This window comes from Caretta caretta, chromosome 4 (genome assembly GCF_965140235.1).
Source record: "Caretta caretta isolate rCarCar2 chromosome 4, rCarCar1.hap1, whole genome shotgun sequence".
In the NCBI taxonomy this organism is placed as follows: domain Eukaryota; kingdom Metazoa; phylum Chordata; order Testudines; family Cheloniidae; genus Caretta; species Caretta caretta.
In genome coordinates this window covers 37174093-37201264 of record NC_134209.1, presented here as the reverse complement: position 1 = coordinate 37201264, position 27172 = coordinate 37174093, and the positions used below count along the sequence as shown (strand labels likewise).

The 27172-nt window shown below is 40.9% G+C and overlaps 1 protein-coding gene across 3 annotated transcripts in view; it reads right to left on the bottom strand.

Annotated features, from left to right (window-relative positions):
* The window catches only part of RAP1GDS1 (Rap1 GTPase-GDP dissociation stimulator 1), a 155201-nt gene that overhangs the window by 91134 nt on the left and 36895 nt on the right, over positions 1-27172 (bottom strand). For 2 of the 3 annotated variants that reach the window (XM_048846605.2, XM_048846607.2), the window contains exon 2: positions 18939-19049. In XM_048846605.2, coding sequence (XP_048702562.1) covers positions 18939-19049 — 111 coding nt within the window. The remainder of the gene's footprint in view (positions 1-18938; positions 19050-27172) is intronic. The other variant, XM_048846606.2, reaches the window with a different exon arrangement.

Sequence of the window (27172 nt, the reverse complement as noted above, 5' to 3'; positions counted from 1 at the left end):
CGGTTCACTGTTCCTGCGGGAAGCGGTGGCCAGTACGTCCCTGCAGCCTGAGCCGCTTCCCGCAGCTCCCATTGGCCAGGAATGATGAACTGCAACCACTGGGAGCTGCGGGAGGCCGTGCCTGCAGACGGTCAATGTAACAAACTGTCTCGTGGCCCGCCAGAGGATTACCCTGATGGGCCGCAGGTTGCCTACCACTGATCTATAGACTGAGACCCTCTATCATGCTGTCTGGAATGGCTCACAACTGAGTGCGCCAATCTCAGGTCAGACTGTCAAAAAGTAAGGCAGACACCCCAAACTGATGGTATAGTCTATACCAGTGGCTCTCAACCTTTTCAGATTACTCTACCCCTTTAAGGAGTCTGATTTGTCTTGCGTATCGCCAAGTTACACCTTACCTAAAAACTATTTGCTTACAAAATCAGACATAAAAATATAAAAGTGTCATAGCACAACACTATTGCTGAAAAATGGCTTACTTTCTCATTTTTACCATATTATTATAAAATAAATCAATTGTAATATAAATATTATACTTACATTTCAGTGCATAGTATACAGAGCAGTTTAAATAGGTCACTGCCTGTATGAAATTTTAGTATGCATTGACTTTGCTTGTGCTTTTTATGTAGCCTGTTGTAAAACTAGGCAAATACCTAGAGGAGTTGATGTACCCTCTGGGGTACACGTACTCCTGGTTGAGAACAACTGTTTTATAATTAGATTTCACCAAGCCAGTAACAAATTGTGCACTCCTGGATCACTATACCAGTATTACCATGGAGTCACAGTCGCCTTAGGCTCTCCAGTCTCTCTTGCCACCCAGACAAACTAGACTTTGTGATAAAAGGTTATATAAACCAAAAGTTACATCACATTAGGTTACTCCCAATCCCAAAGGGTCAGTCACTTACTGCAAATCAGTTGGTATTCTGGATCTTACACCAAAAACAACACTGGTAGCCAATTCTCTAGTAAACTACCTAAAGATCTGTTGGCTAAGAAAAAGAAATGAGAGAGCTATTGAGAGTTTAAAGCAGGTAAAATACATTAACATGTGAGTCAAAGTTTGTAAATCCAAATGATAGCAGAGATGTAGTAATCTGCTAGCTTTCCAAAAGTCTCTCAGGGCTACCCAGAATAACTCTGGGGATCTCCGCCTTGCATCTGGAATGCTTCCCTGTAAGTGCCCAAACAGTTCAGAGATGAGGATCTTTCCTTGAATACATCTTTTATATCTTCTTCATACAGACAGCTAACTGACAGTTTCTGTACCCACATGGACCCCTGTTGGCTGTGCATGAGAAATGCAGACTGAGTCTGAATTCCCATTGTGAACTCAAAGGCCCTTGCTTTGAAGTTAGCACTTGTCTTTAATGAGTAATTTAGGTATAAAGAAAAGGAGTACCTGTGGCACCTTAGAGACTAACAAATTTATTTGAGCATAAGCTTTCGTGAGCTACATCCGATGAAGCTGTAGTTCACGAAAGCTTATGCTCAAATAAATTTGTTAGTCTCTAAGGTGCCACAAGTCCTCCTTTTCTTTTTGTGAATACAGACTAACACGGCTGCTACTCTGCAACTTAGCTATAAAGATATACATAATGCAAATGCCTGCCATTACCTAGGAATAGATAAGTGAGAACAATACTAGTAACATCCCATTAGTTTTCATGAAGTTCTAACATCTGAATACACTCTTTATTAACACACCTTTGACCTAGGGTTATTTAACCACAGGGTATACATAATGTAGAAGTAATGTAATAGCAACCCACAGGATTCATACAGATGAAAACAATATAATCAACACCTCCTTTAATCTATATTAGCATTGGAGTGAATTAGTCTGAACACACACTAACACTTCTTTGATATTCACATACAAGTGAACTGTCCTGTGGCTTTGACTTGAGCTGGTCTGTCAGCATCACACCCTCCATGTTGTGAAAACACATTTAAAGATGGATTCCAGAGCTAATGTGCAGTTAGGAAAGTTCTATTATCATGGTGTTACCGGATTCTCATGGATGTTGTGAGGATATATCAATTGAAGTTTGTGAGGTGCTCAAATACTACAATGATGGAGGTCACATGAACAAGTGAGTACACAGATAGATAAATAGGCCCATGGTAGAGCGATACATGCGGTAGGTAGATAGCACAGGACTTGCGCAGAGATGACCCTGGGCCTCAGACAGGTTTCCTAACATCGGAATGGTCTTGAGTGACCTGCAGATTGTAGGGAATGAACTCGCTGCCTCAGAACATCTCTGAGTTATGATTCTTCAGGGAGTAAGGTGGAAGGACAAAACCAAACTGCCCTGAAAATCTACAAAATGGGTTTTCTTTCCACCCAGGTTTCCTCTGATGTATTTTTCTTCAGGAGAGGACAATTTAGTTTCTTTCTTTTACCAAGTTATATAAAGTAGCCACCAGATAAGCTGCTTGTTTCTCTAGCTCATTACGCAGAAAAATGGCTTAACGTTAGTAAACCAGCCGCAAATTAAATTTAGTAATAGTAAACACAAAATCAACTAGGAGCTTAGAAGGTGAAGTTAATCTTACTGGCAGCTTTTCTTTATAGAGCCACAATAATTCTGCAGCACATGGGAGTAAACTTCTGTGGCACAGCAATTCCTCATCCATTTTTTGATTGCTATGACAAAGCTGCAAGGCATATAACTTACAGCTGCCTTTTTCTACATCAATAAAATTCACTCTTGACCACAACATACTAGTCTCTGCATACACCTAATTAATCCAAGAATTGACAGTGAAGTCATATATCAAACATTGAAAAACATGTAAATGTTTATATATATAAAGTTTAATTCCTGTGGCTGGTTCTATAAAATCCAACATTTTATATGGTGCATGACAGATTCTATTTCTCTGCAGCTGATGTCACCTACGACTCATGCACCACAGTCATCTTATAAAAATCTAAACTAGGAAAAGCTTAGCAATTTATAGACAGTTCTTGGTGGAGGTTGGGGAAAATGCAAGCATTCATATTCTCCTTCTAGAAACAATGGGCCAGATTCTTAGCTTGTTTGAATGCACGTGGCTCCACTGAGATCAATGGTGCTATGCCGATTTACGCCAGCTGAGGAGAACTTGACCCCATACTGCTATTCCTTAATTATATTGAGATAAACCCTGAAGGCTGTACTCAGGTAAAACTCCAACTGATGCCAGTTGGCTTCGTTGAGGGTGTGGAACAAGTCTCACTGAATACAGAGTTGACCCTGAGTAAGACATGTAGCATGTGTTTGTTATTTTAAATAATTTCTAATAAGTGTTATCTCTTCTGCTCCTTCCATTAGTACAGGTTGAACCTCTCTAATCCGACACTGCCTGTTCCGGCAACATCCGTGGTCCGGCAGAGGCGCTGACTCTGTCGGTGCTCCAGGGCTGGAGTACCCAGGTGAAAATTTAGTGGGTGCGGAGCATCCACCGGTGCCACGCTCCCCACTATGCCTCCCTCGCCTCTCGCAGGCCGGTGGCCCCACACTTACCAACTCCTCCTCCTCCCTCCCAGCGCCTCCGGAGTGCTGCGAATCAGCTGATTTGTGGCATTCAAGCTCCGGTAGGGAGGGGGAGGATCCGGGGCCGGCAGCTGGGACCACAGGTGGCAGCGAGGCTAGAGAGGTTCAACCTGTAGTCTCCTGGCATCTAAGCTTCTAAATTTTATTTTGTGCTTCTAGCCAAGCCAAGTGACCAGGAGTGACTGGCATTAGTCATTAGTGCTGGAGACAGATACTAACTACAATATATGCATAAAAATGAATAAACACCCCTTCAGACAAAGTTCTCTTTCTACATGAATATACTTTATAAATGGTAGGGAGAGGGTGGATAATACGTTCCCTAAAGATACCATCTGTGGAGGCTTTTCACTTCTGGGCCTCAGATGGCATTGGCTAGATAGGGGGACCTAGCCAAATACCAACTAAAAATATATGGTTAAATTTGGCTTGCCAAATGTTTGCTAGTATTTATTAGGTTTAGCAAACTATTTGGTTCACCCATGTCTGGTATAGTAAGTGGGTGTATATGTTTTAGTTAGTTCGTATAACAAATGGCAGGATAAATCATAAGGCTAGACAAAAGACATAGCAACTCCAGCCAGGCTGTGAGTATCAAAAGACCAGTAGAGAAGGACTGAAAGGCATAGAAGAAAAAGCTGCAGGTTGAGTAAAGAACTTAAGAGCTCTGACATCCACCAGAACTTGCCAACCCATTAAATATGGGACACATTGTGGGTAATATAAGAAAAGCAATTGTAATACGTTTTAACACACTTAAAGGTTAAACATTGCATGTCAAGTAAATGAAATAGAAATTGTCAGACACTAAACAGTTAAACACCAGAAAGTAAGGAAATTAATTTGTTTCCACAGCAACTCATAACTCAATCACATCGAACATATGCAGAAATCAGTTCGAGAACACCATATTCTGTAAGATAATCATACGTACATGCAATATGGCCAAGTTACAGCTGCTGTGGGAATGACAAATTTGTATTTCCTTTGTTTAAAATGTTAACCCTAACGTTGCATTCACATGGTAGTAGGGTACGGGGTTGCATCTATTATTTAAAAATATACCCCCAAAGTGTATATAAAGTAATACTTCCATCTCTGAGTTATGATGATGTGAACAACCTATTAAAAATATCAAGTCTTGTGGTTTAAGATGTCACTAGAAACTTCCAATGGAATTACTGCCTTATTATGTACTGTTAAAGGATATTGTGGTGAGGCACAGTGGCCTTCTTCCAAGCCTGAGACAGAGGGACCACTACAGTTATGGTTTTTCTCTATTACATACTTGTCCAGGGTCATTTTATTATGACAACTGTGGTGGACAGACCTTAATACTAATGCAAAATGATACTAATAAAGTTATTATAATTTTTGTTAGGATATTAAGCTTGCCTGTGCCTTTACTGATGCTTAGGATATATATTGCTCATTCCTTTCATACATATGGTTCTTGGAGAAAAGTACTTCCTTCCGCCCATGCACATATTTTTTGTTTATTTTGTTTATTTAATTTTATTAAATATTCAGGCTAACCAAAGGAATTCTGCAGTTTCACCCTGAAGACAAACAAATGTCAGGAAAATAGTATACCTTGGCCATAAAACTATGTTTATTACCCATAAGAATGTCTGATCAAAGCTAAGACACCTCCGTTTATATAAAATATCAGTTTGGTATAAACTTAATCCTTATTCACGAAAAGAAACAAATTCATGATTTAGGAAAAGACTTGACTGTGACAGGACTGTAGGGTTGTGTTATTAGAGCAATGTCTTGATGCAAAGTGAGCTTTTTTCATGCTCCCAAGAAAAAACTTATAAGTAAAGAATTTTAGATATATCCTTGCTGAAATTAATTTTATGATTACTCTAAATGCTTCATTCAGAAAGACCTCTAGGAAAAACATATGAAGCTGGAAATGATTTAACCTTTGTTTATTTCTTAAATGTTGAAATGCCAAAGCATTTAGAATGGCACATTTGCAAATATTTTAATTAAATACAAAGTGTATTTTGTAATTTCCTAATATCATTGCTGTGTAAATCGTAAAATACTTTATGTACCAGCGTGGAGCCTAATGATCTTGATAAAATAATTACTAATGTAAGAAGCCATTTAAGTTTCGAATAGTTATACTAATGGGGAATTAATTATTACTAGCAGTACTCAAGCTACTCCCTCTCTCAAGTCAGGAAGACAAGAACAATGATCTCTCTAAAAATTGTTTTAAAGAATAAACAACTGCTTTAATAACTATTTAAGCTAAGGACTCTTGAAGAAATCATTAATTTTATAAAGATTGTTTTTGAGAACTAAAAAACTTTCTATAAAAAACAGAAATGTTTGGACTCTTTAAAACAGTATTTCATTTCCTGTTGAACTCTAATCAAACTACAGAAATTTCTCAGAAATTGAATAAACAGAGATAAAACTCTAACTTTAAGGATATTCTTGAGAATCTCCAGTCACAAAGACAAAGGAAATACATCTGTCAATAAATAATTTAACTTTAATGCACATATACATTAACAAACTACACAGATGAAAGAAAAGGAGTACTTGTGGCACCTTAGAGACTAACCAATTTATTTGATCATGAGCTTTCGTGAGCTACAGCTCACTTCATCAGATGTATACCGTGGAAACTGCAGCAGACTTTATATACACACAGAGAATATGAAACAATACCTCCTCCCACCCCACTGTCCTGCTGGTAATAGCTTATCTAAAGTGATCAACAGGTGGGCCATTTCCAGCACAAATCCAGGTTTTCTCACCCCCCCCCCCCCACACACACAAATTCACTCTCCTGCTGGTGCTAGCCCATCCAAAGTGACAACTCTTTACATAATCAAGTCGGGCTATTTCCTGCATAGATCCAGGTTTTCTCACATCCCCCTCACCCCCATACACACACAAACTCACTCTCCTGCTGGTAATAGCTCATCTAAACTGACCACTCTCCAAGTTTAAATCCAAGTTAAACCAGAACATCGGGGGGGGGGGGGCAGGAAAAAACAAGAGGAAACAGGCTACCTTGCATAATGACTTAGCCACTCCCAGTCTCTATTTAAGCCTAAATTAATAGTATCCAATTTGCAAATGAATTCCAATTCAGCAGTTTCTCGCTGGAGTCTGGATTTGAAGTTTTTCTGTTTTAAGATAGCGACCTTCATGTCTGTGATTGCGTGACCAGAGAGATTGAAGTGTTCTCCGACTGGTTTATGAATGTTATAATTCTTGACATCTGATTTGTGTCCATTTATTCTTTTACGTAGAGACTGTCCAGTTTGACCAATGTACATGGCAGAGGGGCATTGCTGGCACATGATGGCATATATCACATTGGTGGATGTGCAGGTGAACGAGCCTCTGATAGTGTGGCTGATGTTATTAGGCCCTGTGATGGTGTCCCCTGAATAGATATGTGGGCACAACTGGCAACGGGCTTTGTTGCAAGGATAAGTTCCTGGGCTGGTGGTTCTGTTGTGTGGTATGTGGTTGTTGGTGAGTATTTGCTTCAGGTTGCGGGGCTGTCTGTAGGCAAGGACTGGCCTGTCTCCCAAGACTTGTGAGAGTGTTGGGTCATCCTTTAGGATAGGTTGTAGATCCTTAATAATGCGTTGGAGGGGTTTTAGTTGGGGGCTGAAGGTGACCGCTAGTGGCGTTCTGTTATTTTCTTTGTTAGGCCTGTCCTGTAGTAGGTAACTTCTGGGAACTCTTCTGGCTCTATCAATCTGTTTCTTTACTTCTGCAGGTGGGTATTGTAGTTGTAAGAAAGCTTGACAGAGATCTTGTAGGTGTTTGTCTCTGTCTGAGGGGTTGGAGCAAATGCGGTTGTATCGCAGAGCTTGGCTGTAGACGATGGATCGTGTGGTGTGGTCAGGGTGAAAGCTGGAGGCATGCAGGTAGGAATAGCGGTCAGTAGGTTTCCGGTATAGGGTGGTGTTTATGTGGCCATTGTTTATTAGCACTGTAGTGTCCAGGAAGTGGATCTCTTGTGTGGACTGGACCAGGCTGAGGTTGGTGGTGGGATGGAAATTGTTGAAATCATGGTGGAATTCCTCAAGGGCTTCTTTTCCATGGGTCCAGATGATGAAGATGTCATCAATATAGCGCAAGTAGAGTAGGGGCTTTAGGGGACGAGAGCTGAGGAAGCGTTGTTCTAAATCAGCCATAAAAATGTTGGCATACTGTGGGGCCATGCGGGTACCCATAGCAGTGCCGCTGATCTGAAGGTATACATTGTCCCCAAATGTGAAATAGTTATGGGTAAGGACAAAGTCACAAAGTTCAGCCACCAGGTTAGCCGTGACATTATCGGGGATAGTGTTCTTGACGGCTTGTAGTCCATCTTTGTGTGGAATGTTGGTGTAGAGGGCTTCTACATCCATAGTAGCCAGGATGGTGTTATCAGGAAGATCACCGATGGATTGAAGTTTCCTCAGGAAGTCAGTGGTGTCTCGAAGGTAGCTGGGAGTGCTGGTAGCGTAGGGCCTGAGGAGGGAGTCTACATAGCCAGACAATCCTGCTGTCAGGGTGCCAATGCCTGAGATGATGGGGCGCCCAGGATTTCCAGGTTTATGGATCTTGGGTAGTAGATAGAATATCCCAGGTCGGGGTTCCAGGGGTGTGTCTGTGAGGATTTGATTTCAGCCCGTGCACGTCGGCGGAAGCACTCTATGTAGAAGTCCAGTCTGCTGTTTCGACCTTCAGGAGGAGTCCATCTAGAATCCCTCTTTCTGTAGTGTTGGCAGGGAGACCTCTGTGGATTAGTATGTTGTTCAGAGGTATTTCCGTCTCAAAGAATATTTCCAAAATACCTCTGAACAACATACTAATCCACAGAGGTCTCCCTGCCAACACTACAGAAAGAGGGATTCTAGATGGACTCCTCCTGAAGGTCGAAACAGCAGACTGGACTTCTACATAGAGTGCTTCCGCCGACGTGCACGGGCTGAAATCAAATCCTCACAGACACACCCCTGGAACCCCGACCTGGGATATTCTATCTACTACCCAAGATCCATAAACCTGGAAATCCTGGGCGCCCCATCATCTCAGGCATTGGCACCCTGACAGCAGGATTGTCTGGCTATGTAGACTCCCTCCTCAGGCCCTACGCTACCAGCACTCCCAGCTACCTTCGAGACACCACTGACTTCCTGAGGAAACTTCAATCCATCGGTGATCTTCCTGATAACACCATCCTGGCTACTATGGATGTAGAAGCCCTCTACACCAACATTCCACACAAAGATGGACTACAAGCCGTCAAGAACACTATCCCCGATAATGTCACGGCTAACCTGGTGGCTGAACTTTGTGACTTTGTCCTTACCCATAACTATTTCACATTTGGGGACAATGTATACCTTCAGATCAGCGGCACTGCTATGGGTACCCGCATGGCCCCACAGTATGCCAACATTTTTATGGCTGATTTAGAACAACGCTTCCTCAGCTCTCGTCCCCTAAAGCCCCTACTCTACTTGCGCTATATTGATGACATCTTCATCATCTGGACCCATGGAAAAGAAGCCCTTGAGGAATTCCACCATGATTTCAACAATTTCCATCCCACCACCAACCTCAGCCTGGTCCAGTCCACACAAGAGATCCACTTCCTGGACACTACAGTGCTAATAAACAATGGCCACATAAACACCACCCTATACCGGAAACCTACTGACCGCTATTCCTACCTGCATGCCTCCAGCTTTCACCCTGACCACACCACACGATCCATCGTCTACAGCCAAGCTCTGCGATACAACCGCATTTGCTCCAACCCCTCAGACAGAGACAAACACCTACAAGATCTCTGTCAAGCTTTCTTACAACTACAATACCCACCTGCAGAAGTAAAGAAACAGATTGATAGAGCCAGAAGAGTTCCCAGAAGTTACCTACTACAGGACAGGCCTAACAAAGAAAATAACAGAACGCCACTAGCGGTCACCTTCAGCCCCCAACTAAAACCCCTCCAACGCATTATTAAGGATCTACAACCTATCCTAAAGGATGACCCAACACTCTCACAAGTCTTGGGAGACAGGCCAGTCCTTGCCTACAGACAGCCCCGCAACCTGAAGCAAATACTCACCAACAACCACATACCACACAACAGAACCACCAGCCCAGGAACTTATCCTTGCAACAAAGCCCGTTGCCAGTTGTGCCCACATATCTATTCAGGGGACACCATCACAGGGCCTAATAACATCAGCCACACTATCAGAGGCTCGTTCACCTGCACATCCACCAATGTGATATATGCCATCATGTGCCAGCAATGCCCCTCTGCCATGTACATTGGTCAAACTGGACAGTCTCTACGTAAAAGAATAAATGGACACAAATCAGATGTCAAGAATTATAACATTCATAAACCAGTCGGAGAACACTTCAATCTCTCTGGTCACGCAATCACAGACATGAAGGTCGCTATCTTAAAACAGAAAAACTTCAAATCCAGACTCCAGCGAGAAACTGCTGAATTGGAATTCATTTGCAAATTGGATACTATTAATTTAGGCTTAAATAGAGACTGGGAGTGGCTAAGTCATTATGCAAGGTAGCCTGTTTCCTCTTGTTTTTTCCTGCCCCCCCCCCCCCCCCCCCGATGTTCTGGTTTAACTTGGATTTAAACTTGGAGAGTGGTCAGTTTAGATGAGCTATTACCAGCAGGAGAGTGAGTTTGTGTGTGTATGGGGGTGAGGGGGATGTGAGAAAACCTGGATCTATGCAGGAAATAGCCCGACTTGATTATGTAAAGAGTTGTCACTTTGGATGGGCTAGCACCAGCAGGAGAGTGAATTTGTGTGTGTGTGGGGGGGGGGGGGTGAGAAAACCTGGATTTGTGCTGGAAATGGCCCACCTGTTGATCACTTTAGATAAGCTATTACCAGCAGGACAGTGGGGTGGGAGGAGGTATTGTTTCATATTCTCTGTGTGTATATAAAGTCTGCTGCAGTTTCCACGGTATACATCTGATGAAGTGAGCTGTAGCTCACGAAAGCTCATGCTCAAATAAATTGGTTAGTCTCTAAGGTGCCACAAGTACTCCTTTTCTTTTTGCGAATACAGACTAACACAGCTGTTCCTCTGAAACCTACACAGATGAAGAGGCTCCTAAGGACAACCCATGGAGGTACTAAGCCAATCTGAATCTAAACAAGCCCAAAATCAGTGTTTTTTCTAATCATTTCATGGAAATAGGAAAGAGAAGAATATAAAAAAACCCTCAGAAGTGAGCATCCCTCCCATTCACACACCCTCTGCTACTCTGCCTAACAGCAAGCACTCATCAGCTTATCCTGTCAAACTTTTCAAGCAGGCTGCCACAGACAGATAAGAAAAACAGAGAAGACTCAAGAAAAAACCAGCCAAAGGAAACCACCCCAAGACTTCAAAATGGATTGGTGAGAGAAGTTAACTAAGACACGGACAAGGATTAGATTTAAACTCTAGTAACGATTTCACTTGGATATGGAAATCCTGTTGTTTTTAAGATGACAACTTAAAACTTAACAGTTTCTCCTGTTAATTACCAATGGTTAGACCATGTATTCTTGAAAAGGAGATGGGGCTAAACACTGGTAAACAGCAAAGTAGTGGGATTTAATTGGATTTAAGATTCCTAATATTTGTAATTGACCTGACTTAAGAAAGCTCCTTAAATGGCTTCTTCTATTTCAATATTTTTTTCCATTTCATAGGATTTAGCTAGATTGCTTACTTTGCCCAGTTATAAACTGCTTGATTATTAATAATAACCAACAGGAGCCATCTTCCCTTTAACAAGTTCTGTTGCCCAATTATCAACAGCTTAAGTATCTATGAGATACTAAATTGGGCTCACAATACATTTCAGAGGCAATATACTTAGGCTTAGAAGAATTAGATTTATCCATAAACATTAGTAAATATCAATTTCATGGTACACACACAACCCAATGAAAAGATATTTTTATCTGCGATCAGCAAAATTTACAGATAGGCAAAGAGAGAAAATTCCTGCTTGAGAACTTAGAGCTTGATTTAGGATACTGACATTGGATGGGCTAGCACCAGCAGGAGAGTGAATTTGTGTGGGGGGGTGGAGGGTGAGAAAACCTGGATTTGTGCTGGAAATGGCCCACCTGTTGATCACTTTAGATAAGCTATTACCAGCAGGACAGTGGGGTGGGAGGAGGTATTGTTTCATATTCTCTGTGTGTATATAAAGTCTGCTGCAGTTTCCACGGTATACATCTGATGAAGTGAGCTGTAGCTCACGAAAGCTCATGCTCAAATAAATTGGTTAGTCTCTAAGGTGCCACAAGTACTCCTTTTCTTTTTGCGAATACAGACTAACACGGCTGTTCCTCTGAAACCTGACATTGTATATTTTGACATGTGCAGTTGACAATTTGTGTTTTAAATTCTAATGTTTTAACTTTTTGAATTTCAATGTCTACTGTCCTTACATAATTGTTGTCTGACTCCCCGCTATTGCCTGACCACGCCATAATTTCTCACAGCTATGAAAATTTAAAGTGATAAAAATAAAAAACTTAAAAATAAACATTGATCTCATCCATCAAAATTATAAAAAAATAAAAATAAAAATTGAATTCTGTCAAGCCTAAATATACTCACTTACTAAAGAAAAGTCCCCAGATGCAGCCCACTCTCAAAGGTGTAATCTCTGCTAAAAGGTCTCTACAGAGAGGCATACAGAAGAGATTGTAACAGACATAACCAGTTTATTGTTTGTGCTGTATTGTTTTGTTTGAGGTTTTATTTTCCTTTCTTTAATAATAAAATAGCCAGTGTTAATAACTATGATTATTTTGCTTGGCTGTAATCAGAGTTTCCCTTAAGGTATGTAGCTAAAATAATGGGAGTCACATCTCTGAGTTGGCAGTACAAGGAACAATTAATAAGAGTTGCCTCCCATTTGCTGTTTCTCAAAACTAAATATTTTTAGTTGTTTTAAAAATAAAATTACTCGGCCCCCAACCATTAAAAATGACCCTTTCTACGCCACATAGTATTACTGAACTATAATAGCAGTTTAATTTTCATTTATATAAGCCTGTTATAGGCTCCTATGTATTATACAACTACTAAATTGAGAAACGAATCTAACCTTTTACATTCAGGGGCTCGCTCCTTTGGCACAAACATTGATATTTTTGTTTAAACCTCTGACCTTGCTAGATGGAGATGAGATAGGACTTTTCCTATGTAAGCCATATTCTGAACTACCTACCTAGACATTATTTAATTCCACCTTCAAAAGAACAGACTAGCTGTGAAACTGTCATTATGGCCTTATTCTCTGGGGACAGTCCGTACAACATGAGCAGACTTTGGAGCAGTACTGGAAAATTTCCTCTAAACTTCCAAAAAAAAAAAAAAAATCATGATATGGTCTGGAAAGGTTTAATCCTTTAAAATAGATTTTAACCAGGATACAGTTTCAAATCTATGGCTTCCAAATGTGACAAATCTGAGAGCTATTTAAGCACAGTATATTGTTGCAGTACAGCTCACTAGTTCTCCAACTGCACTTCCTGCTTCAGGCAAGGACTTGGTATCATGATTTTAAAGCATAAGTAAATATCTAGATAAAAAGAAAAATGACCTAAAATGAAGATGTAGTATCAAAACCTTTCCTTCACAAAATAGAGGATCACATTTTTAGATCTCAGATGAGATGTTTGACTTGAACCTACTTCAATTCTGCTCTGTGAGGAGAATGGAACTTCCCTCTCCTCTCACCCAACTAGGCCATATTCTCTTGTTTTATCAGTGACCTTATATGAGGACACTAATGCTTTCCAGTTATTGTCTATTAAGGTAAAATGTTCCTTCTGCTATGCCTGTGAGAGAAGCACTAATGAAACAATGGAACTTACTACTTATGTTAATGGTACACAAAATTTGCTATTATTCCGTCCTTAAATTTGTTTGCTGTCTAAGTTTTATTATTTAAAGAGAGACACTGCCTACTTGTTTTAGCTTAAGATATACGTACTCTTTTTGTTCCTTTCCACAGTTTTATTCTGGAGCTTTATTTTAATAACCTTTAATAGTTTTTAAGATATACCTTACTTGCTTCAGTCTCTCTTTCTCCCCTTCTCCACCAGCAGGGCAACTCTTGAGATTGTGTTCATGTGTCTGTTTGTGGGACACATGCACATAGCTGTCAAATCCCAAAAGCAGTGAGCACAACAATGCACTGGCACTCCTGTCAGATGGGCCATTATTGTAGGCAGTGTTGTTGTAGCCGTGTCAGTCCCAGAATATTAAAGAGACACGGTGGGTGAGGTAATATCTTTTATTGGACCGACTTCTATTGCTGAGAGAAACAAGCTTTTGAGCTTACACAGAGCTCTCCTCTCTTACTAACAGAAGTTAGTCCAAGAAAAGAGTTTGCCTCAACCACCTTTTCCCTCTGTTTAATTTTGTACTTTTTGCGTGTTCAGATTGTATTAAACAATATTTTTGGCATTTCACTTCTGTCTCTACTAGTAGTACCCCCTTCTGCTGTTCCCTGGAAGATTCCTAGAGGTCAGGGAAGAGTGAGAGAGACTTCCTCAGGAAGATTTTTTGGGTACAGAAAGCATTAGAAGGAGACAGGAGGTAATGAGCTGGCAGGGAGATGAGGGAGACTTGCCAAGCAAGGGCAGTTGTAAAATGGGTGTAAAGCACTCACTAAATGAGAATGGCAGCATTTTACATCCACTTTGCACCGGTATAAATGACTACCCAAAGCGCCAGGTAGTGGGGAATCAGGCCCATGGGATTTGACTCTTCTGGACATAGATCTGGCCCCACATTTACATCTACTCCAGTACAAGTCCAATCAGTCTTATTCTTGAAGAAAGAAAATTCCTCTACAAAGAAATTAATTGTATTGTAGTAGTACCTAGAGGCCACAGTCTGGGATCAGGGGTCTGCTGTTAGGCACTGTACATTTTGATAATGAAAACAGTCCCATTTTCAAACCGCTTTCTAGGTGGCAGCTGCCTGCGTTCCACCAGACTGTCCCACTGGAAGAGATTTTTTTATCCTCCACAACAGTCAGCTTTAAAAACTCTTTACACAGCAATTACTGAGCCTGTGAATACTTTAATCACCACTGGCACTCTCATCTCTTTGACACACATTCCACCTGCACAAATAATCTATACACCAAGATGACCTGGAAGGACATTGAATTGGAGAGGAAGTTTAGAAGGCACAGGGTCAAGGGAGAAGGATGGTCATAATATATTACTAGATCATTAATAACTGACCACTGGCTGCAAATTTAGGAAACTTGATCTCTTACAGCAATCTGTTAGACCAAACTTATTAACAGATGCAACCCAGCAAATAATTTAAGAGGATTTTTTTTAAAATGTATGTTGCTTCTCACAGTTTAAAGCAAATCAGAAATTGTTTTTATTGACATTTGGTCAATTTTTCAACAGCGCCCAAATGTCTTAGGTGCCTACACCACATTTTCAGAACTGATTTAGGTACTTAGGAACCTAAGTCCAATGGTCTTTCAATGACACGGTCTTTTTTGAAAGCTTTCTCCATTGTTGCTAAACTGCTGTTTGATTTTACATTCAAACTCTTATGTTATTTTGGTTTTGCTTTCTTCCAACCTAAAATGGATTAGTGTTATGTATAGTATCTTTAAGGCCTCCACTGAGATGATCTCTATACAATGGGAAATTTTATAACATCCTTTTGGACTAGGCAAGAATATCTTGTATGCTTTTGATACTTAGCCATTGGCAAAGATACTTTTCTCCACACATCACAGGTATAACTATAAACAGAGTGGCACATAAACCACTTTGTGGTTGGAAGCATTAATCTTTGTGTCACAAACCCATAATTCTCCATTTCCAAATTAATGGAACTTATCAGCTCCTTTGGGGTACTGTCAAGTTCGAAAATTAATTACACTAAAACAGAGTAATTATTCTAAACTGGAACCTTTTCCTTTATTAGGATGGGCAGCTTGTTATCTCATATATGCTTTGAAGTAAGGTTTTGAGAATTTGAAGAATCCCTAGAATTTCTGAGTGTTTCTCAGTAATATACCAAGATACCAGGATGGGTGATATTACTCTTCATATTTCATTAAGGGTGATATTAGGTTTTTTGAAAAGGAAAACATTATTCTGTCTTTTAATGATGTAATCTTAAAACCTATCCAGTGATTTTTCTTTCAGAAACATTCAGTGTACACTCAGGGAGTTGGATGGCTTGAGGAATTAGAAATGAGGTACAGTGACCTTCTTATCCTAGTGGCTGGTTCAAATCCAGCCCAGGATTGGAAGATATAATCTGAAGGCCGTTGGGTGTTTGTTGGTTCCCCTAGGAAAATATCCATAACTGGCACTAATTTCCTGGCAACCGAGTTTGCTGTTTCAGCAGAGAGAAGAAGGATTGAATGGACACAGGGGATTAATTCTCCTCTTCCTTCTAGAACAGTTAGGTGAGAAGTGGTGGGCCGTGTGTGTGTGTGTTGGCAAGCAGTGCCTCTGTGTGAGAGGCTTGGTCTACACTAGCAACCTATGTTGGTATAACTATGTCGCTTAGGAGTGTGGAAAATCCACACCCCGAGAGACGCAATTGTACCAACCTAACTCCTGGTGTAGACTGCGCTATGTCGATGGAACATAGCTACCGCCTCTTGGAGAGGTGGATTACCTATGCTGACAGGAGAAGCTATCCCGTTGGCATAGGTAGTATCTGCACTGAAATGCTACAGCAGCTCAGCGACATTGGTGCAGCTGCACCGCTGAAGCATGTTAAGTGTAGACAAGCCCCAAGTGATATAAGAGATGAAGACAGGGTGAAGCAGGGGGAATACAGAGGAAACAAGTAAGAAGAAGATCTGAAGAAACTAAAGAAAAGAAATAAGAGGGAGGCGGGAGGACAGAAAAAAATATATTGAAGGAAAGCAGACACTGAAGAAGAGATACTACATACAGCATCAGGTAAGAAAAACTAGAATGACACAACAGAAAGAGGAAAAAGAGGAAGAGAGACAAAGTAAGCTACTTAAATATTTGTATTTACTAATGTTTAGGGTCAAAATGTGACTGTAGTACAGAATCTTTAAGTGACTGTCAGAAGGAAGATGGCCCTCTGAAAGGGTCTGGGGCCCAGCCTACCTCTGACAGGCTCCACAAGGGGAAATGAGGCAGCTCAGATTCACCTGGGAGTAGTTACCTCACTGAGTAACTGGGATTCAGTTAATTAGGCAGGGAAGCCTCTGGGCACCATAAAAGACTACAGACCTCAGAGGGAAAGAAAGCTGTTGGACAGGATCACACCAGCAGACTGATGAGAAGCTGCCTCAGAAGCCAAAATGGGAGAAGCAAGGCAAGAGGCTGGGGAAGCCCACAGAGGAGGAGAGGTAGGAAGTGGAACGGGCTGCAACAAGGGACTGAGAAGGATTGGTTTGGGCTGTTCCGAACAACCCAGTGGAGAGGATGGGGCTGGGGCTGGGCTTTGGAGAAGGCGGCTCAAAACCCAGGAGACCTAGGGTTGTCTAGCTTCCACTAGCACTATGGGGCTTCCATCTCTCCATTACCCTGAAGGGGACAGAGGCTGGGTCATAATAAGGACTTGACCAACACCGAATTGAGTGCAGCAGTGTAAGGGGGAGCTAACAGACAGAGTCCCCATGTTGCAGTGACCCATAAATTCTACCTTAGCCCTCTGCAATTTATTAGAGCCATTTGCATATAATTTATCTCCATCACCATGTATTATCTTCATAATCTATACCTGCACCCATACACAAAGAGCCCTCATAAACTGAGGGGAGTTAGAGTAAAATTTTGTAAACTATACAAAAGATACTGCTCAGAATGGTTCCATCTGCCCCTCCAGCTTGAGAGGAATGTGACCAGAAGAAGAGAAGGTAGTTGAGAGGAGAAGCTGGGCACCAGGCTGAGGCAAAACAAAGAGCGCTGGGGTTGTCTGGTTGAGAGGAAATATCGATGTGTTGTGGAGTGGTCAAAATCTACAGCCTGAACCATTTTGCACCTACCAGCTGGGTACTAGGATTTACTTATGGACCCCCACAGGTAATGGTACACAATTCATTTAACTCCAAGCCCTTGGATGTTTTCATATCACAAACTCTTCTTCCTATCCCATACTCTTTAAACATGAAGGTGTTCAATGGTGGTAAATGTTGCAGATACCTTACAAAGAACTCTAGAACAGCATGGATTCTCTTCCTTGAAGAGAAGTTTGATGAAAAACAAACAACAACAAAAACCCACGCCTGACACTTTCCTGGCTAAGATCTCCCTGTGAACTACTCAAGATGAAAAAAATGCACCAATGTTACCTCTTGAATGGCAGACATTGTTATAATCCATAAGGCATCACGAGCAGTGTTTAGCTTCTAGTGTTAAAATTTCACAAAATATCTTACACTTACACAGCCATGAAATTATGACTTGTAGAATGGCATCTTGGAAGAGAAATCAGATCAGCTGATTAATATGGGCTTTTGAGAAGAGTATTGATATGTTACAGAGATCAGATATAGAAGAGGTTTATTTTGTTTAAAAATTAAAAAAAGAAAAATTCTAATCAGAAGCTTCATTTTACCTAATACATGTAATCAAATTATTTATATTGGCCCTAACAAAGTATGTGAAGTTGAAACCTTGTATAGGTCTTTCTTCCACATCTTCTGCCAGCGTCCCATGATCAGAAAGTTAGAGATGGAAAAGTTCTATAATCTGCTGTCTCTATTTTCCCTATAACCTTTCTGTTTGTGGAACAGGACCCTGTAGAGCTTCGGGAACAAAAGCCATCTCATTTTCTTCTTGACAATGTTAGTTCTGTCATCATCCAGTATGCTTAAGATTGCACTGTACTTAGAAAGCCAATCTTTCCCTTCTAATGGAAACATCGTGGAAATGAATGTGATATCAGACACGTAAGGAAAATAATGGGCTATGTGGTTGGATTGGCAACCTGTGCCACCTTTACTCAGAGTAACTGAAAGTGCTGAATGCCATGCTCATGCTACTCAAGCACAAGGTTTTGACCTAAAAGAGAAATACCTTGCCCTTTGCTCTCTGAACGTAGACTTCAATTGGAAAAGTAACTTACTCCACATGCCAGGGACTAGCTCTGTGCTATGCCTGTTGTGAATGTCCATGGACATAATTTTCTTTATCTTTTCGTTACTGTCTGATTCTCACACAAGTTATATGGGACTTTCTTTTTAATAGAACAGCCAATCCAGCAATTCTATTGATTGCGTTACTTGCATTGCTTCACATCACAGTACTACCTCCATCATTTACTGATCTGATCATATGGCGCAAAATTTGAAGGAACAATAAAACTTACTGTTTTGAGCCAGGGCTTGAAGCAGGCAATCCAAGCATCCATCCAAGCTATCTGGTGTGCTGTCAATGGCTGTTATCTTCAGCTTCTTCAAGGCGTCACTTAGATTATCTGCTTGATTAACATGAAGAAGAGAAATATTAGTGCCCTCCTCGATCTGATAGCTAATATGCTTAGAACACAAGTAGTTACCCTAAAGTAAAGGGCTCCTATTTTAACAAGGAAGGAAGCTGTGTCTGTGTGCTGAGGATTTAGAGAAGCCTAGAGTCAAAGGTTTTGGATAAAATCAAGCTTTTCTTAATTTAAATATACATTTCCCATTCTGCGTCTGAGAATGAGATGCCACATTTATAAAATGTCACTGAACAACTTTTTTAACATCAGTATTCCCTCAGTTTAGCTAGTTTGGAAAACCAGCAGCAGTATCTCTGCTTCCATTTTGCTTCTTAGAAAAAGAAAATCATGAAAGTGAACTCCTCTTGAATGTTTTCATTCACAAGAGAGGGGAGGGGCAGAGGAGAGAAAAAGTAATTGCAGATGCCATTTTCTCTGCATATACCAGAGGGTTCCATCTTGATTGTGCACACGCAAAGCCCCAGTTAAAAACAAGGGCTAGGCTAAAAGCCTTTTTCAAGAAGGACATTATCAAATAGCATAAGCACTGTGTGTGTTGATTACACAAACTGTAACTATTTGCATTCAACTGATCCATAAGGAAGCTTCTGGAAACGAGTCCTACGGTCTATGTCAGATTATGAAATAACATTTTCCCCCAAAACACACAGTGTTGTTTTCTGTGGAGGAACACTTATTCTCATAGAAGTGATTGAGACTACCAGTGCTAGCATCTCAAGTATTCTGTTTATTCAGAGGCAAGGTATAAGTGTTAACAGCTGCAATATAAGTCTTTTCACTTTGCCAGCTGATGACTAACCTCAGTCTGAATGGACTATCCTTTTAAAAAACATGAGTGGTACTTCAGTTTCCATGCCAACTCAATAAGCAATCAGAGATAGTTACTCAAAATAAGTAATATTAAAAACTGTGTAGTTCTCTACAATTCTGCACTCTAATGGTCCTGACCTGAATCATGAGGTACAGTGTGGTACAGCTGCTTTGTCCTACCTCCCCCTCCACCCCCCATCATTCACGCTTGAACAACAGACTAGCAAGGGGCAAAAGAAGAAACAAACATTGTAGAACTTATCTAGGAGCCAAGCAAGGTTTCAAGGCAGGAAAGGTGTGTAGTAGGTGACGACCTAGCCAGGCCTGTCCAATTAGCCCCACCTACAACATCTGGGATGGAGTGTGGGGTTATATTAATAGAACCAGCTGGGGATGGAGGAGCTGATTCCTCTATAAAGAGCAGCAGAAAGTTACAGAGAGAGGGGCACGCTCAGGAAGAGTAAGAGGGAGTGAGATACTTTTGGGGAAAGTAAGTGCCATAAGGAACCCTGAGTTTTTTTGGGAAAAACTTCAGTCAGGGAAGGCTTGGGAGCCCACCTGTGGGAAAGACTGGAAGTATGGACTTGAGGGGGATTCTGAAAACTTTATTTTGGGAATGGTTTGATGTTAATAAACTAACCCCCCACGGTGAGGTGTTGATGAACCAGGGAAGAGCTCATCTGATCGTTTGATTTAAGGATAGTTTAAGGAGCCTTGAGCTGAAGAAGAGGGAAACTGAAGTGCCTGAAGAATGATGTCAGGCCATGGAGGGGGTGAGGTGCTTGTAGGCAGCTGGCTCATTCACAACCACAAAAAAAAATGTATTTATTAGATAAACTGTTCAGTGACCAGTGAAATTTGTCAAAAGATACTTTCACAGAGTAATATTTGATCTGCTGTTCTTACTACATCCTAACATTGTGTTCTCTACCTCCTCCTATCCATTTTCTCTTTCTTTTCCCACCTCCCTGCAAATTTCTCTCTATACTGTGGTTCTGTTTTTTAATGCATCTCCTCTCTCCCACCTACCTACAGGCACCTACTCACAGCCCATCCAGATACTGACACACACAGCTTGGAAACTTCAGCAACTTAGAGTGGGAGGACTAAATCTACTAGACATAGATACAAAAATTGGGAGCCCCACTGTCTGGAGGCAACACCTAAGTCAAAAGCCTGCCTCCATCCCAGTTTCTGCGCAGCTGGGAAAAGAGGAGGCTGCTGAAACTGGTAACTGGGTGCCACTCCTGGACTCCGCTCAGGGGCTTCATATTTTATAGAGGTCTCCCTCTAGAAGGTGCCTGATAAATTTGAAGCTTTACACTTAAACCTCCCCACACTGCTTGAAGATAGGAGTGCTCTCTCTCACTGGTTCTCTCCCACCCCAGAACCTCCAATGGGAATTGGGGATGTCTCTCAGCTACCGTACCCATCCCCCAGCTTTCTACCTGCTGCAAACGTAAAAGCTGTGAGCAGCAACTGTGGCACTGGAGTTTTCTACCTGTAGACTCTGGAAGAGGGTAGTGCATCAGCTATATTTGGTTCATGTTTGGAAAGTTATCTTTATGTCCCTAAGGGTTAAATATATATAAAATGAAAACTTCGATTCTGCAGAAATTGATGGCCTCCTGCTTCCCATGAGCAAGTAGAGTTTAAAGCTCCGATTAAGTAGACTGTAAAATGATCAATTAACCAACCAAAAAAACCCCAAACAAACAAACCACACACACAAACCACACACTCCACCTTCACTGCTGACAACACCCTCCAGGATAGATTTTGATCTCAGTTACACTAGTCTCAAGTAACAATCAAATTGCACACACAGCTGAGATCAGAATCTATCCCTTCTCTAACTGTACCCAGCAACTGGCTACACTGAAGAGAAAAACAGCATGAAGTGTTCATAAACTTGCGAAAGAAGCTAGCTGGATAACCAACTTCCCATAGAGATAGTGCCCCAATAGTATTTAATGAATTGCACATATTTTGCTCTTTATTGGATACAAATGTCCACAGTCTCTTCTTGAAAATTTACTTTAAGCAACCAACCTACTTCACTTTACCACGAGAGTCACCTTTTCATCACTGATATAGAGTAGGAACAAATACAATCTGCAATCCCCTCCATTCAAAGGAGAATCAATTGCAAAACACTATCTTCCCTTGACAGTATATTTCAGGCTGCTTCTAATAATAATCTTGAGTCCCTGCTACATGGTCCTCCTTAAACATAATGAGGCAAGTAGGAGGGATTCTGCCTCGTCAAAATTCTGGTTCAGATACTGCGCATCTCAAGGAATCTTCAGTTATAAAGATCAGTCAGATTTGTGGGTGGGGGAAGGGAGTCTGGTGTTTTGCAGACAGTTTAATTTTATTTGGTTTTGTAGTTTGTGGCAAGGACGCCTAGAGCATTAATTAGACAACTCTTTTTATTCTTTGTATAAATATAAAGACATTATAAATAAATGTCAGTCATCTCATAATTTGCAGGTCATATAAGTAGAAAACTGTGGAGGGCAAAAATATTTGTATTCTAGATAGAGCTGCTCAAAAAATGTGAAAATATTTCACAGAAAGTGTCTTTTATTCCTCTCAATTGTTCAGAATTTGACATGTTTAACCAGCTCTAGTTCTAGAAGTTTTTGTAAGTAGAAAAGACACTGGAGTTGTTAGAGTCTGGGGGGAGGGAAATAAATAAACTAACCACTATGCAATTAAACATGTAAAACAACCCTGTCTTTATAAAAATATGCTCTGATACCTCAGGGAGCATTAAAAGGGGATTCCAAGCACATCTGAAAGCAATGAAATATCCCCCACACCTCAAAAGTGCTTAGTTTCAGAGACATTTTTATGCTTTCTGCACTATGCACTACAATGCATTGAAGAACTGGAGCATTGGACCTTGTGGGACTAGGAAAATGTTGCTGCTTGTTCCTGTTATACCCAGGTAAATGAAGAAGAAAAATTGGAAAGGGAAGGAAGGATTCTGCCTCAGTTCATTTCTGATGTAATTTAAAGACAGAGGAGTAAGAGACAAAGTAAGTAGATTTTCATGTGGTTTGCTGTTTCATATACTTCATTATCAAGACGATTATATATAGAAATTATGCATTTTGGCAAAAATTTTCAAATCTGGGTACCCAAAGTTAGCATCTGAATCAATATTTAAGGACTTAAACACAAGCAGCCTAATTTTCAGCAATGCTGAGCACTCGCAGCTCTCTCTGACTTCAGTGGAAGTTGAGGGTGCTCAACACTACTGAAAATTAGCCTATGGGTCCTTTGGTATCTGACTTTAGACACATGCTTCTGAAAACGTTGGCTTTTGTCTTTAAAGTGCGGATTGGTAAATGTGACACAGTGGCAAATTGTTGTCAACTGGCAAAGGGTTCGCCTATCACACAATTGACAAACTTACTACACCTAATTCACCCTTTTCATGGTATTTATCCCTAAAGATTAGCGTGTGAGGTCTTCACTGAAAGCTTGGAACTTACTGATTCTCATAATCATTGATGTGTGTACAGATAATATTTAAGGAATAATATAAATGTATTGACAATTATGCCCTTCTGGTCTTAGAGTGAAAATGAGTCACCAGAGAACCATGTGTCTCTGTAATGGCCCATTCAAGTGTGAGAGAGCTGTCACTTCTCCCCGGCTAGCCAATTATCTAATTGCTCAATTGTTCATTGTTGCAACAACCCAGAAAAATCAATGGAAAATCATCAAAAATAAACTATAAACATCAAAACCACCTGGCAGTGAAAAGAAATGATTGGACAGCAAAGGGATAGTCCTGTCTGTGAATAAAGACAAAAGACCAATTTAGTATGGAGGGTGGAGAAAGACTGTACCCATTCATTGAGGAGGCACCTTGATGAGCAGGGATGCTTCATGAAAGATATGGTCCTGGCTCCTTGGGGCCAGCATCTGCTGCAAAAGACTGAACTTTGGGGTGAGAATCTCTCTAATTGGATAGGAAAGGTAACTTCTGGTAAGTGTATGCCCCAGTTAATATCTTATGATTTTGTTTTACATGTAACATTTTGTTTCTATCACTCACACCTAATTCTGTTTGAATCTCTTTTCTTTCTTAGTAAAAGAAAGGGAAATTTACTTATCACTGAACTCAAATGCTGGGTGGGCTAAGATAACACTGGTTAACTGGGGTACACTTTTCCTTTGGGAAGAGGATCTGGGATTTCTGTGGATATCTAGTGATCGGGGCTGGAGGGATTCCGGGGCTGGGACGCATTTACTGTAAATGTTCAGGGCAAAGGCAGGGCTTGTATAGCCCAGAGGAGAGTGCTTAAGTGGCTGACAGGCTGGTTGTGTTAGGGAGCTAACACCCTGCCAGCACAGGCAAGACTCCCTCACCCTGGAGGCAGGTAGCAACAAGGTGAGTCACAGCCCTGGGTGCTGCAGGAAGCAACAGAGTACATCACATGGATTTATTTTTAAAAAAAGTGTTTATGTGGCTACATTGCAATATGTGATGAAAGTGCTTTCTACTGGATAGGCTAAGATACCACAATGATAGGTATTGTGTAAATAACACATCAAAATTAGATTAGATTACTACTAAGAAACTGTATGTACAATGTAATAGAGTGTCTAAAATACTGGATACAATCATCTGATTTCCTGTAAAAAGTCCACTTGTCTAAAATGAAGACTTTTTCTTAGCAGTCCTTCCCCCTACCCAACCCCAACCCCACAAACACACACAAAAGAGAAAGTGAGAATTAGGAAGGAACCACAGCTCTCAGGACATAACGTCAAAAGGCCATATTTACAGACAAAAAGGTTCCCTACATGAAACGTTTAGAAAAAACAATGCAAAGATGACCAAAGTATAGATCTGCAAATCTCTTTCTTCCAAAGACAGAATCATGCCTCTTATTAAATGGATTTAAATTCTTAAACAGAATCAGCTTCACTTCTGCAAGTCTCAGAAGTACATAAATACGTCTAAAATCGTATTAGAGATTTTATCCCTCCTTTTGGTCCTTCCTAGGAGGACAAAAATTGTGTTCAGAGAACTGAAAGTCCTTACATTGATCTAGGTCAATTGAGTGCCTGGTTTCAAATCACAATGAGGGAGACATTTTAGCGAGAAAAGATGGTTCTATCCAAAGGGCCAACCACCTTACCTTTATGCAGGGACCCGAATTCTGCAATTCTACAGCAGCTGTACTGGCTTTGGAATCTGCCATTTACGGAAGCAGCTGCAGATATTCTCCTGCAAAAACCCTGTTATTTTTCTATAATCAACTGTCCTCATGTTTTCCTGCCTGCATCTCTGATATTCTGTTTGTCACAAGGAGGAGTTCTATCTGTTTGTAGTGGGCTTGCCCTGAGTAGGATGAACAGATCCTCACACTAAGAAAATAAGGACAGCTATCCCCTGGAAAAGGGCAGCATAGGGAATGGTTGTGGTAAGATATCAGAGAAATGTGCACAGGACAGTTTTGGCAATTGATGGGGCAGGCAAGCTTGTATTGGCTGGGAGGACATGTGGGGCCAAGGAGGGCAGGGCAGGGCAAGAGGGCAATATGCAATAAACCGTGAGGGACTGGTCCTTGTGGTACATATGCGCTCAGCTAGCCTGTCATCAATTTCATTGACTGAGCTGGCCTGCAGGTGCATCAGGCACCCAGTTTACAAAAGAACAGTGCCAACCACCTTTTTTGTTTTATTTTGTTTTTAAAAAAAACCTAACTAGGACAGGTCCTGAAGACAGAGGTACACCGTTCTCAGGGATATATAGTCACCTCGAGCCCCAGTATTGCTGCCCGTGCAATTAGAACAGTCATCCGGACCTTGAGCCCTGAATCTCACAGGCTGTCACTCCTCATGTCCTCAAGATAAAAGGCTGGAAGTTGAACATGCCAAGAGCTGTCTTTATGGCAAACCCAACTTTCACATTCCTGACTCCACCCACAGCTACTTGCTCCCAGAGTCAGTATCCTGCTTTGCTTTCCACTCACACCCACTACTGCTCCACCCTCTCCCCCAGCAGTCAGTAAGAGGGGCTGCCCTGAATTCTGCAGCAAACCCAATTAATTTTAGCAGGTTGGCATTAATGATTCCTGTTGCAAACTGGAAATTAGGCAATTATGGAGAAAATATTCAAAAACTGAAAAACACAAATCAGCACTATTTTATCCCATTCCATTTCAGTACATCTTGCTTTTTGACCTACTCCTATTACCAGTCACTAATTTGTTCTGTGCTGAATTGCCCTTTTGTCCTTTAGCGGATGACCATCTCTGATATATGGTCAAGGGCCGTAAAAACACACTGAGTTTCCTACCTATGCACTCAGGAAGCAGCCATAAGCACATCTTCGTATGAAGCTGCAGATTCTGTTTATAAAGAAGATTCTTGTCATTTATCCCTTGATCTCACAGGTGCCCCACACAAACCAGAAAGAAAGTCAGGGCATGAAGTGGTTTCAAAGCAGTTCAGCATCTGCCATTCCGTAACAGTGAAATTTCATTAATTCCTAATATTATTTTAGGGGTATGACAGTTTGTTTTTATACATGTCATGCCTTCTTTCCAGAAACTAACCTGCTTCAAAAATATGGTCTGCCTCTTTTTAAAAAAATGTTTATCTCCTTTTAAAACTAAGTGCTAGGAGTAACGTATCAAGGCAGCACTTTCTGTTATTACAAGCGAGCTTTCCGAGTTATTTCTCCCTTATATGTTAAGCCCCCAGTTATTTGTAATTGTGGTGACTGTTGTATATTAAATATTAAAATAATCAAAGATATACTCTGTTTGAACATATCTCTAATGCATTTCATGTATTTCCTGGCTGGTACCCTACATTGCTGAAGTTAATGGGTCTATTACAATCTGCTTAAGTGTAACCTAACTGTGATAAGAAATTCATAAATTAATCAGTGAGACTTCAGCAGTCTCACATGTACTGAAGCCAAATCAGATGGAAATGAGACTCAAGCCAGTTTTTCTCTTTTTGCAGGCTTGGTGGTTAGACTTTCCTATCAACATGCAGTGATTCATGTTTTAGGAAACAGTAGGACATCAAAGGCAGTGGGGCTGTTTTTCCTTTAAGTAAAGTGGTCTTCTATGACATAAAAGATGTTTGGCTGATGGTACAAACCAAACCAGTAAGTAGTAAACCATATATTCAGTGTATGTTAAACAGCTGTACTGCCAGCTAGGAAATGAAGAAATAGATGTTTAAGGGATTAGCCCTTGGTAATAACGTTTGCCTTTTTTTCATTTCTCATGCTTGGTAATAATGTTTGGTAT